An 11,801-nucleotide genomic window follows, 5' to 3' on the forward strand; every position below is an offset into this window, starting at 1 on the left:
TGATGTAAAAGGAACTGCTAAATGTTACTAAATGTTTTCCAAATGTACATTAGAAAAGTGTGAAGTGTGTTTATATCCTGGCTCTTTCTTGTGTTTGGAACATTTAAAACAGAAGAACAAAGTTCAAGGTGAGTGAATTTATCTGAAGGGTTTGTATTCCCCAACATTATATAAATAACATTTATATTATTTGAATTAAAGGTTGCGGTGTGGAACTGAAAATCATTAAAGCAGAAAGAGTCAAATTTTTGTCTCATCACCTCTACAAATTCTGCTGTTTCTGGAGGTCATGTGGCTTTTTGACCCCTGCAGGTTCCTGGTTCTTACCAGACTTAGCTCCTCCCATTCCAGGCTCATCGTGAGAACAGGAGGTGTTTAGGTTCACAATGTATAAGTTTGTCGCAATATGCTTAGAATCCATATTTAATTTATAATAAACATGTTTTAATCACCATATGCTTTAATCTATATATTATGTTTAGAATCAATACTACTGGTGATTAAAAAAGGAAATCTGCTCAGAATGTAAGAAAAGAGACTTTAATAAAATCTACCAAAAGCAACAGAAAAATGAACAGCTGATACAGGTTAGTGTCCAACAAGGCCCCCTGCTGGTGGACCATGGAAGTGTTGATGAGGCCACATGCGTCTCATTCCAGCTCCACCAGCAGGTCTCCTTCCCCCACCGTCTCTCCAGCGTTACAGTGGACACTCTTCACCTGCGGGCAGAGAGGAGCGGCTGATCAAAGGCTCTCCTGCTTTAATTCGGATTCCTGAAACAAACGGACAAGCTTAGCAGAACACCACGGGGCGTTGCTACGGTTACCTTTGCTTGCCTAGCAGCTGTTAAACTGTTCTGCATCTTCATGGCTTCAATCACACAGATCTCCTGACCCTCTGCAACCTACAGAGGAAGCATCCGTTAATGCCTGACTGCAGCCTCATCTGTAAAGTGGATCGGCGCGACCCCGATTCTCTACATTAGATGAGTACTTCTAAAAATTAAATAATACTGAACATGTTTCCACATTAATGTAACTTGGCAGTAAACAGATTAAAAACAGCTTTGATTTGATAGATAAAATAACATTTATCTTGAAGTTTCTACTTATTTCGTCCTGTGGAGTTTAGAGGGCCGTATAAATACTTGTGGCGTGCCGGATTTGGTCCCGGGCCTTCAGTTTGACACATTAGAGTCGTTACCGTGTCTCCAGGCTTGACGGACACGGCCACCACTGTTCCGGGCATGGGAGAGCGCAGGATGCTGCTGGTGTCCTCTGACACCTTCTCTGGCATGTAGGAGTCCAGCTCTGCTGCCCGCTGGGACAAAATCCTGAGTTTAAACTGAAAACACAAAACACACACACACCTGAAAACACACACAGTTATCAAGTCGCACAAAAGCCTGGCTCAAACTTTTTAAATGTGCTATACTTAGAAACCATTACAAATATTTCCATTAGGGCTGGTGACATTATGCGATTAATCTAAAAGGTTTATCGTGTTAATATTACGTAATGCAGATTAATCGCATTCCCTGTTTTGACCTGAAAGCCTTTTTCCCATGGAGAGTGGAAAGATAAGCGAGGAGAGTTGGCTGCAAATTTTGCTTTAAGAATCACGGTGATGGACATTTGGATGAAACCAAGCCGCTACGTCTACTTACTGTAATGATTAATTTATCCTTCCACCGAAAAAATGAGTCATTTCCAACCAAAAGACTTCTTTTAAACATTCCAGAATATAAAAACTTGGAAAACTGAGGCGTTTGGTTTGAGACAACAAAAAATTTTCTTTAGCATTTTTAGGACAACACGCATTTTTACATTTCAATTTTACAGAGTTAAGAACTGTGATTAATCATTAATCGCAGTGCTATTATGTGACTAATCTAATTAGGCTCTTTAATAGATTGACGGCACTAATTTCCATCCATCCATTCTGTAGTGAAGCCGCATCATTTCCTGGTTTCTCCAGCTCATTCTGGGTAATTCCTCCACAATCTCCTGTCAAGCATCATGTGTGATATCACAAAGCTTCCTGCTGGCATGCAGTCTTACCAATGTGCCCATGTACTGCAGAACTATGGTTCCTGAAGCGTCTCTGGACAGACACTACAACACACACACACACACACACACCAAATGTCAGCTGAGAAACGGCATCACATACAACCAGCTTCAGTGCGGTGAAAACAACCTGGAGGCGTTACCTGGAGCATCCTGTCTGCACCGTTAACAGAGACTGGCAGCAGGGGGGAGGCCAGGTTCCACTGCCCACACACCTCCACCGTCCCTCCACCAGCCTCCACCTGTAATGTCAGAGGCCACATGTACCAGTACCAATCACTTGGTTTTATGTGAATTAACATGCAAACGGAACGGAGTTGTACATTAGCAAAGATGCACCAATCCGATATTAATATCTGTATCAGTCCCGATATTGAAAAAAAAATCTAGATCAGGTAGTGTGACATTGTGCCCGATCCATTAAAGGATCGTCTTTTCAGCCTAATTCTATGCTTTGTGCTCTGAGCGACATCATGCTTCATGATTTATTTAACATTATATTTAGAACTCCTAATTGCACCTTCTGAATCATTTGAAAGGTTTGCTGCAGCTTAATTTTTACATGGCTGAGGTAGCCAACCTATCATTTTAATCAGTTTCAGTTTCTTTATTATTTATTTTACATTGGCTGTTATTCTCCTAATTGCCCTGACTGAGCAAAGTTGTGTTATTTTTAAACGTTTGTCTAAGCTTGGGAAGCTATTGGTGTATTTAAGGTGCTGTACTGGTGCAGAGTTATCAAATGAATTTGTAACTTATGATTAGATTAGATTTATGCAGGGTTTTTTTACTAAACCTCAGATGTCAGTATCAGAAGTGGATAGGTGCATCCCTAGATTTAAAGTGTAAAGAGTTTTTGAAATCCTGAGTATTGTGCATTTGATGTTTCTTCTTCTATGGGCACCAAATGTCAGAAAACGAGTCAGAACAGCCACTACTTAGACTAAAATAACTAGCATCACACATCAATGTACCTGCTGCCTTCTCTATCCAGTACTTACAGTGTAAACGTCACCTGACTTGGTGATGTCCACCTGGTGGCGCTCTCCCCCCAGCTCCACACACAGCTCCCAGTAGCCACTCTCCACAGGAGCCGAGGATACCCTGCAACATGCCACAGCTGAATTATGAATACAGCTCATGCAACCGTCTACATCCATCGCTGATATGATTTTTGATAATTTAGTGCATGAACAAGCTTATTTGCGTGACATTTTATTTTATTTTTTCTTATTTAATTTAAACACCACAATTGCGGAATTGTGTTTATTTGACATTAGCAGAATATAAAAGATTTGCACACATTTGTAATGGAAACTTCTGTCATCAAATGTTGAGAGGGGCAGAAAACACTAAACTACTTATGCACAAAATGATGCTCAAAAAAACCCAGTTTGTTGATCCAGTTTCACATTTCCAGCTCACAGATTCCCTCTGGTTTTGATTCAGGTTCACCCAGAAGCCCAGGTCAGACTGCAGCTAGCATGTAGTATGTGTAGCCATGGTTACCTGAGTGGACCCAGGATGTTACGTGAGCGGAGCTGAGCAGTAATGTACAGAGCTGCCGCTGAGGCCAGCAGCTCCCTGCAGCTCTCTGCGTCCAGCTGGTGACCTTTGAACCCGTCAGGGTAGACCTCAGGCAGGAAGTTTGTGCTGATGTCACCGGAGATGAACCGAGGGTGCGTGATGATCTCCCTCAGCAGAGGGATGTTGTGGGTTACACCTGAGCACACCAGACCAGAGGTGTTTAACAGAGCAGACTGGCCCAGATGCTGATGTTGCCATGGCCGAATCTACCTCTTATCACGTAGTGGTCCAGAGCGTCCTCCATCCTGGACAGAGCCTCAGCTCGGGTCGACCCGTAGGTGACCAGCTGCAGACACAAAACGGATCAGTTACTGCTCCGCTCTGGAAGATCAATCAGAGGCAATGAGTGTGTTTCCAATATCCGTCACCTTGGAGATCATAGGATCATAGTAGATACTGATGTCACTTCCTTCCTCAATACCGCTGTCCACCCGGACCTGGTGGAGAACATAGCCGGTTACTCAACGCTCACATTGAGGAAACAGGAAGTCACAGAGACAGAGGGTTGTCCAGGTAACCAGGAAGTCACAGAAGTCAGAGAGAGAGGGTCGCCCAAGTAACCAGGAATTCACAGAGACAGAGGGTTGTCCAGGTAACCAGGAAGACACCCTGACAACAACAGAAACTTACATTGCTGAGGTCGAGAGGCTCCTGGTACTCAGACAGCCGTCCAATAGAGGGAAGACCAAAGGACTTATACGGGTCCTACAGGAAAACAGGCAGTAAGATGAACACCTGCTCACCCAGCAGAGCTCAGCAATAGTCCAGTGACTTCAACCAGCAAACTGCAAACTAACAGAGTGGATTCATATACTTAATATGACCAGTTTTATACAGCAACAACATTAATATGTCTGACTTCTCAAACCAAGCAGGATGTGAGCGTGTCACTGATCTTATGTATAAAGTGTCTTTATTGGAGATTTGGTTGGATTTTGTTTTTATTAACAAACGATATTTTAGTGGCTATATGAGCCAAACAGCAGCCAGTTCTGTGATGACCTCAGAGGTCCAGAGTGTCACTGACCTCTGCGTAAACACGGCTCTCTATGGCCCAGCCGTTGATGGGGATGTCCTTCTGCTGGTGCTGCAGCCGGTAACCCTTGGCGACCCGGATCATCTGCTCCACCAGGTCCAGACCCGTGATGCACTCAGTAATCGGATGCTCCACCTGAGGTTAAAGGTCAAACAGAGGAAATATCAGAACAACAGATTGGTAGTCAGTAAACATTCACTTTAATATTGTCGCAGAATTACTGAACCACAGGTTAAACTACAAAAGTTTTTCCTCCCAACATTCATTGATTCTCTTTGTTTTTATGTCTCTGGAGCTCAAACCAGAAGCATTACATGAGCAAATAGAGTGGGGAGCTCCTCCCGCTGGACCGGAGTGGACTTACCTGGAGTCGCGTGTTCATCTCCAGGAAGTAGAAGTTTTTCTGGGAGTCCACCAGGAACTCCACGGTACCAGCAGAGGAATACTTCACAGCCTTGGCCAGCTGCACTGCCTGCTCCCCCATGGCCCGCCGTGTGTCTGGATCCAGGAAGGTACTGGAGCGGGGAGAAGGACCCGCAGCTTAGGTTCAGTTCAATCATTCAGATTTTATATATATTTAGGATTTAATGTTAGGATGTTTTCTGAGGAGCTCTGGAGGTCCAGAAGCACATCGTGGTTCTGCTGTTACAAACCTCAGTCTGGCTGTTTTTGCTTTTTGTTTTAAAATTGTTCCGTTAAAATTCAGCTCTGGAAAAAATGAAGAGCCCACTGTACTGAACCCCACTGAAAACCTCCTGGTTATTCCACCAAATATTGATTTCTGAATGCTTCCTGAGTTAAAACATCAGTATTGTTGTTTCTAAATAAAATATGAACTTGTTTTCTTTGCATTTTTTGAGGTCTCAAAGCACTGCATCTTCTTCATTTCTCATTTTCTGCAAATAAATAGAAAATTTTTGCTTGGAATTTCAGAGACATGTCAGTAGTTCATAGAATAAAAGAACAATGTTCCATTTTACTCAAACATAAACCTATAAGAAGTAAAATCAGAGAAACTGCTAATTTTAAGTGGTCTCTTAATTTTTTCCAGAGTTATGTGTCTCCAAATTATATTTGGAATCTAATGTAAGGATAATAGTTACATACATGTATTGAAAATATCTATATTTCAGCCATGTTTCTGCCTCCCATCCAACTGTGAGTGTTGCCATGTTCAGGTTACACAAATAAAGTCAAAAGCCAAAAACACACTACACGTCAGGCCTTCTGGCTGGAAATGATAGACTGCAAAAGAGCTGAAGGGATAGAAAGTTGAAGATCCACACAGAAAAATCCAGGGGTTCCTAAATCTTGTTTAACTCCAGAACCTGGTGTGAAACAGAACCAGCAGTGCTGGACCCGATGACAGAGGCCCACTGACCTGGGAGCCTCCTCCACCACCTTCTGGTTCCTCCTCTGGATGGAGCACTCCCTCTCATTCAGCCACAGGGCATTACCATGCTTATCAGCCAGCACCTGCAACTCACACACACACACACACACACACGCAGACAGGCGCGCACACACACACACACACGTTTTGTTTATTGAACCCATCATGACCTTTCCAAGCAGTAGCCTAATCACAGGTCAACCTGTAGACATCTGAGATTAGGGATACACCGATCCCCTTTTTTCACTTCCGATACCAAAATCAATATATGAGATTTGGCGTTATATATATATATATATATATATATCATCATAAAAATAGCACCAAGTATAGAATTAGACTGAATAGATCTGCTCTTATGCATCAGTCACATTGTCACGATACCTGATCTACAATTATTTTCAATTTGGGGACCGACAGTTATTAATATCGGATTGGTGCATCTCTATCTAAGACAACGCTCTAGGCAACAAGCAGAACATTTACAACAATTACTTATATCTAAATACAACTAGCTGCAGATTGATTATTTATACATAGAAAACAAAAGGATTTTAAGTGTTTATTTCTGGACCACAAATGTGTCCACACACCCTGACGTCCAGCTGTTAGACGTCCTGATAGCTTAGGTAGGTGCAAAACTAAAAAGTCCACAACTGTGCATACCATGGATATACCTGATTATATAGTAGCTAGGCATAACCGACATGAACGGAAGAAAATGAAAAAATTAAACCGGTCAAGGTGACAACTCTTATTTTCACCGACTGAACTATGGGAGAGTGATGGCTGCCTACCTGGATCTCTATGTGCCTAGGGTTGTCTATGTACTTCTCAATCAGCAGCCTGTCATCCCCAAAGCTGGACGCTGCTTCCTGGGATGAGAAACGGAAACCTTCCCTGTGAGGCATAACATGCAGCACATCCATAAGCAATTCTAACAACTGCTCATAGCTAAAGCTGACTTGTATTAAAGCACAGTGTGTTTGTTGCCATCGTGCGAGGCGTTCATAGAACCGTACCGCGTCTCCTCATCATTCCAGGCTATCCTCATTCCCTTCCCTCCTCCTCCAGCCGACGCCTTGATCATCACAGGGTAGCCTGGGAACAAAACACGGTAGAACCTGGAGCAACATCAACCATTCCACTCTCTTTACTCACAGCTGCAGGATATGAAATGTTATGAACTAGTAAATCGGAATTCCAGGCTCTAGAGTGGTGTCTGTGCCACTGCCTGACTGAAAGAGCACACGGTCTCACTCTGAGGACCAGAACACATAGAAACCAAGTAAACACATGCTGAGGAACGAGTCTATCAGAACTGATATGCAACTTTGTCTGATGGAGTTAATTAGAACTAAATGAACTAAAGTGAGTGAGTTAGGTGAGTTAATTTACAATCCTTTGTTAACGGATGTTGTCTTTCATGTGTTAAAGTCACATTTTAACAAAGGTAGTTAGTCATTTCACAGGACTGTCCACAATCCTGAGCTTTATGCCTGCAGTTTTTCCTAGGAATGTCTGAAGAGATTAAAATATCTAAGATGATTTTTGATCAGCCTGGAGTTTCGGCTGAAGCTCCAACATTCCTAGATGGGATTTGCAACTTTGGATTGTTCTACAGACTTAATTCCTGTCTCCTGTTCCACAAACTCCAGATGTGAGAAGACGACAGTTTAAAGCAGGGGTGTCCAAAGTGTAGCAAGACGGCCATTTGTGGCCTTTGAAAGGATTTTTGTCAGAACCAGACCAGAAGTCAAGAATGCTCAACAATTTCTCCAACAAAATAGACAGCAATTGATAATCCAAAAAATTTGGAAATTGTCTCTTTTTCTTTTAATAAGGTTACTGTTGAAAGCCCTTTTTATGTTTTGGATCTTTAATTATATACATTAAAGATGCATATCATTATCATTATCTGCAGGACTTTTTAGAAAAGCCCTGCAGATAAAACAAAACAAAAAACAAGCAAACAAAAAAACATCACAAGCTCAATTTAGCATTTTTCATTGAATTAATTTTGCCAGTAGTCAAAATTTGCCGATTTTGGCCTCCTGGGGCAAAAAATTGGACACCACTGGTTTAAGGAGTCAAATCATGATGAATCTGTCAGTGAGAACAGGGACGACTCACCGATTTCCTGAGCGATCTTCACAGCTTCCTCTGCAGTCTGTGAAGCAGAGAAAGGTGGGCTTTGGTTAGCAATGAGAAACCAAGATCAAGGTTCAACTACAGGTAGAGTTCTGACCCGGTCCAGCTTGACCTGAGGGTTCTGATCCATTAAGCCAGATTTGCTAAGAGAAAAAGTCTTTAACATCTGCCAACAGCAGCAGGCAGAGCAGACAGATGCGTCATCTGGACAAATATATTGATTTTATATAGTATCAATATTAAATGATAACAAAAACATTAGACATGTTGCTGAGTTTTTAAACAACCTGTTTAACAGTGAAGTGGTTGAGAAGTAAAGATCAAATGCCTCAATGTGATAATAATTAATTATGTGATTGCAATGAATTTTGGATGATGAATGCCTTCCTGCAAATCATGTACGTTTAGCTTTTACATTGGAAGTCAATCATCACATAGTTTGCTTATAGTCTTATAATTAGGACTCATTTTGAATTTCTAAGTATTTAGTTACAGAGCGGACCCCTTTGTAATCCTCTGAAATGCCTCTTTATTTTAATGACACAAATTATTAAGAGTCAGAGGAGGACAGAACGAACCTAAAAAACCTGAGGGGAAAACTAGTTCTTGTTTTTATAAGTTAAATCTTTACCTTGGCTTAAAAGACCCAATATAATCTAAAATAATACATTAAGGATGGGTATTATTTTAATAATACCCATCAGGTCTCGTGTCACAGTGGGTGACCTCCGTATTAAGCTGGGTTCTTTTTCACCATCTGTGACCTCCTACCTTGACAACTCCATCAAATCCTGGGATAGTGTTGACCTTGGCAGCCTTAGCAATCAGCTTGCTCTCAATTTTATCCCCCATTGCTTGTATCGCATGAGTGTCTGGGCCAATGAATGTTACACCTTCTGCAGCCTAGCAACAAAAGAAGAAAAACAACAAATGTTCACAATCGAAAACTACTGAGAGCACAAAGTAAAAAAATAGCATCACCTAAATCATCCATTGAATTCTGAAACATCATCCCTTCTCGTGTCATCAGCAAACCTACTGAGTTCAGTCATGTGTCTGCAGAGCAATGAGCAGAGGACTGAGGATGGGTCCTTGAGGAACTCCTAATGGCTGGGTTCTACCGAGTGGAACGGCTGAACACAGAGCAGTATGACATCTTTCGATTATCTCACCATTTTGAGTGGCACACCCTATGTTTCAGCAGGGAAGCCAGGTAGAAATATGTTTGAGAGGTCTTGTGGGTTTAATATTTTAGAAAATGGACAATGGAGACACAGATTGTATAGTCTGAGTGTGTGTGATTTGGCTTCTAAACGCACCCGATCCCAGTTCTTCTCACTTTGGGTCTCCATGCACTCATCCATTCTGAACATCATCATCTTCATTCAGCAACAGCCTCCAGCCAGAGTCCACTAACTCTTGCCTGTACATAACCACTCTAGTCTGAATCTTAGCACATGCTTTTTTTTAAAAATTGTTTCTTTTTTCTTTTTTGCAGAAAACACAACGCAAATAAATGTTAAAAATGTTAAATGTTAAAAAGCTGGGAAGCTTGGAGTCGGGGCAAAGTCCAATCAGGCACAGCTCAGTGGTTGCCATGGAGATTAAAGAATTTCTGTGAAAGAATCACAGTAACACTCCAACCATGTTTTTGATGAGGGATTGTCATAATAACATGACAAAAAGCTCAACAAAGTTGATTTTACATGATACGGCCACTTTAACCACAGCCTCTTTGTGCATCTAAATAAGAACAAATTGAATCTGAGAATTTTTAGAGAAAAAAAACTGAAAGTTCTTCCAAAGGCACCACAAGATGAATCTCTGTGACTGGAACTCACCAGGCGCTTTGCAAATTCCTTGTTCTCAGAGAGAAATCCATACCCAGGATGAACCTTAAAAAAGAAAGAAAACACCGTTTAACACTCACATTCAGTCTGATCTTTGAGCCTGAGCTCAGTTTAGACTCAAGCTGTGACTCATGGGGAACACCCATAAGCTCAGGAAAAGCTGAAGACATGAAAGCTCACTGCTTGTGCTCCAGTTTGCCTGATGGCCTCCATGATGGCCTCCATGTTCAGGTAGCTCTTCCCAGTAGGAGCAGGGCCAACACACACAGCTTCGTCAGCCATCTTTACATGAACCTGGAGGCACACATGAACAAATCACAAAAACCATGTCATCATCTGTCAGGGCAGATCTTTGACTTCCAGAGTTTGAATGAAAATAAAGAGCCACTGATGCTGATGACAGAAAAAGAGAGAAGATGACTCACAGCACTGGAGTCTACATCACTGTGAACAGCTACAGTCTGGATGCCCATCTTTTTACACGTTTTCATCACCTGGAGAAAAACAAGAGATGTCCAAACCAGCAAATAGGAAATCTACACACACCAGGGGTATTTAATAGTTTTGCTAATTTATCTTCCAAATATTGTTTACCCAGCATACATTTGAAAATTGCTCTCATAATCCACATCAGAAGGGTCTGATAATAAAGATTAAACATTTGTTTTAACACTAAGACGCCATCAACAGAATACAATCTTCTTCTTCGTCTTGTGCTCGTCTTAGCCTAATTCAAGAGCATAATGTTAATTTCTCCATATCTACACTTTCTGTGATTTACCTGGATGTTGTAAAGCATATTATGGGATGCCCGTGTCAGTAAAATGTAACCAAGCATGACAGAGAATGCAGACTAAACATTAAAGTCTATTATCTCTCTCACCCTGCAGGCTATTTCTCCTCTGTTGGCGATGAGGATCTTCTCAAAGGTCTGGAGAAGAAAAACAGCAGGTCAGTAAATGAACACAGCTAATCTGGGGTCACTTGAACACAACATCTGCAGCTTTAAGCTTCCTGTCTCAGGTGGTAACAGGGAGTTCACAGCTCTATTATCAGCAGCTCTAATTAAAAGTATCCAATGCCTGAATGAATATCAGAACTACACAACAAAAAGCAAATTCCACTGGGCTTCCATGGTGGGGTGTGCAAACTTTGGGCTAAGAAAGCGGTGCTCCACTTTTGAACATCATAATCCATGTTTTCATATTGAGAATAAAACACTGAAGAGTTCCCCCATGTCCTGTCAGAGTGGAAGAGAGCAGAGGAAGAATCCCAGCTCACCTTCTCATTGGGACTGGTGGTGGTGGAGTACTGAGGCCTGTGTGTTCCTGCACAGCACCGGGCCTGGCATGGAGCAGACTGCAACACACACACACACACACACACACACACACCACGGGGGTTCTAGTTAGAGTGAGTTCCCAGATGATGAAACCCTTCCCCTTCACAGAACAGCCCTTCCTGTTCAGCTCCTTCAGACTAGCATGCAGCAATTAGCAAACACCTGGTGGAACTGCGTATCTGCTGAGCTCATTATACAAGCTACTTCTCAGTGCAAAGCAGGTAAAAATGTTTTTAAAGGATTAATAGAGGAGGAATGTACTGATGGCTTCCTGAAAGTGGAGTTTCAGAAAGAGAGAGAGTTTTTAAAGAGAAAGAGACACAAAGCACAAGGCACCCAACATGTTTTTGGGAGCCTCCAAAAACATGTTGGG

At 41.9% G+C, this 11,801-nt stretch overlaps 1 protein-coding gene across 2 annotated transcripts in view; it reads right to left on the reverse strand.

Annotated features, from left to right (window-relative positions):
* Positions 1-524: 524 nt before the first annotated feature.
* Positions 525-11,801, reverse strand: part of pcca (propionyl-CoA carboxylase subunit alpha) — a 17,157-nt gene continuing 5,880 nt past the window's right edge. The window contains exons 2-23 of one of the 2 annotated variants that reach the window (XM_015052196.1): positions 11,368-11,430; positions 10,970-11,017; positions 10,512-10,580; positions 10,267-10,380; positions 10,078-10,131; positions 9,008-9,139; positions 8,219-8,255; positions 7,108-7,186; positions 6,883-6,985; positions 6,074-6,168; positions 5,057-5,207; positions 4,684-4,827; positions 4,287-4,361; positions 4,025-4,093; positions 3,867-3,942; positions 3,579-3,792; positions 3,071-3,173; positions 2,213-2,311; positions 2,061-2,114; positions 1,204-1,344; positions 827-904; positions 525-719 (exon numbers count right to left, since the gene is read on the reverse strand). In XM_015052196.1, coding sequence (XP_014907682.1) covers positions 651-719; positions 827-904; positions 1,204-1,344; positions 2,061-2,114; positions 2,213-2,311; positions 3,071-3,173; positions 3,579-3,792; positions 3,867-3,942; positions 4,025-4,093; positions 4,287-4,361; positions 4,684-4,827; positions 5,057-5,207; positions 6,074-6,168; positions 6,883-6,985; positions 7,108-7,186; positions 8,219-8,255; positions 9,008-9,139; positions 10,078-10,131; positions 10,267-10,380; positions 10,512-10,580; positions 10,970-11,017; positions 11,368-11,430 — 2,067 coding nt within the window. In that variant the 3' untranslated portion in view covers positions 525-650. Of the gene's footprint in view, positions 720-826; positions 905-1,203; positions 1,345-2,060; positions 2,115-2,212; positions 2,312-3,070; positions 3,174-3,578; positions 3,793-3,866; positions 3,943-4,024; positions 4,094-4,286; positions 4,362-4,683; positions 4,828-5,056; positions 5,208-6,073; positions 6,169-6,882; positions 6,986-7,107; positions 7,187-8,218; positions 8,256-9,007; positions 9,140-10,077; positions 10,132-10,266; positions 10,381-10,511; positions 10,581-10,969; positions 11,018-11,367; positions 11,446-11,801 lie in introns of both variants that reach the window. The other variant, XM_015052195.1, reaches the window with a different exon arrangement.

The sequence above is a fragment of the Poecilia latipinna genome, unplaced genomic scaffold (genome assembly GCF_001443285.1).
Source record: "Poecilia latipinna isolate Pla-1442-1.1 unplaced genomic scaffold, P_latipinna-1.0 Scaffold1094, whole genome shotgun sequence".
Taxonomy (NCBI): domain Eukaryota; kingdom Metazoa; phylum Chordata; class Actinopteri; order Cyprinodontiformes; family Poeciliidae; genus Poecilia; species Poecilia latipinna.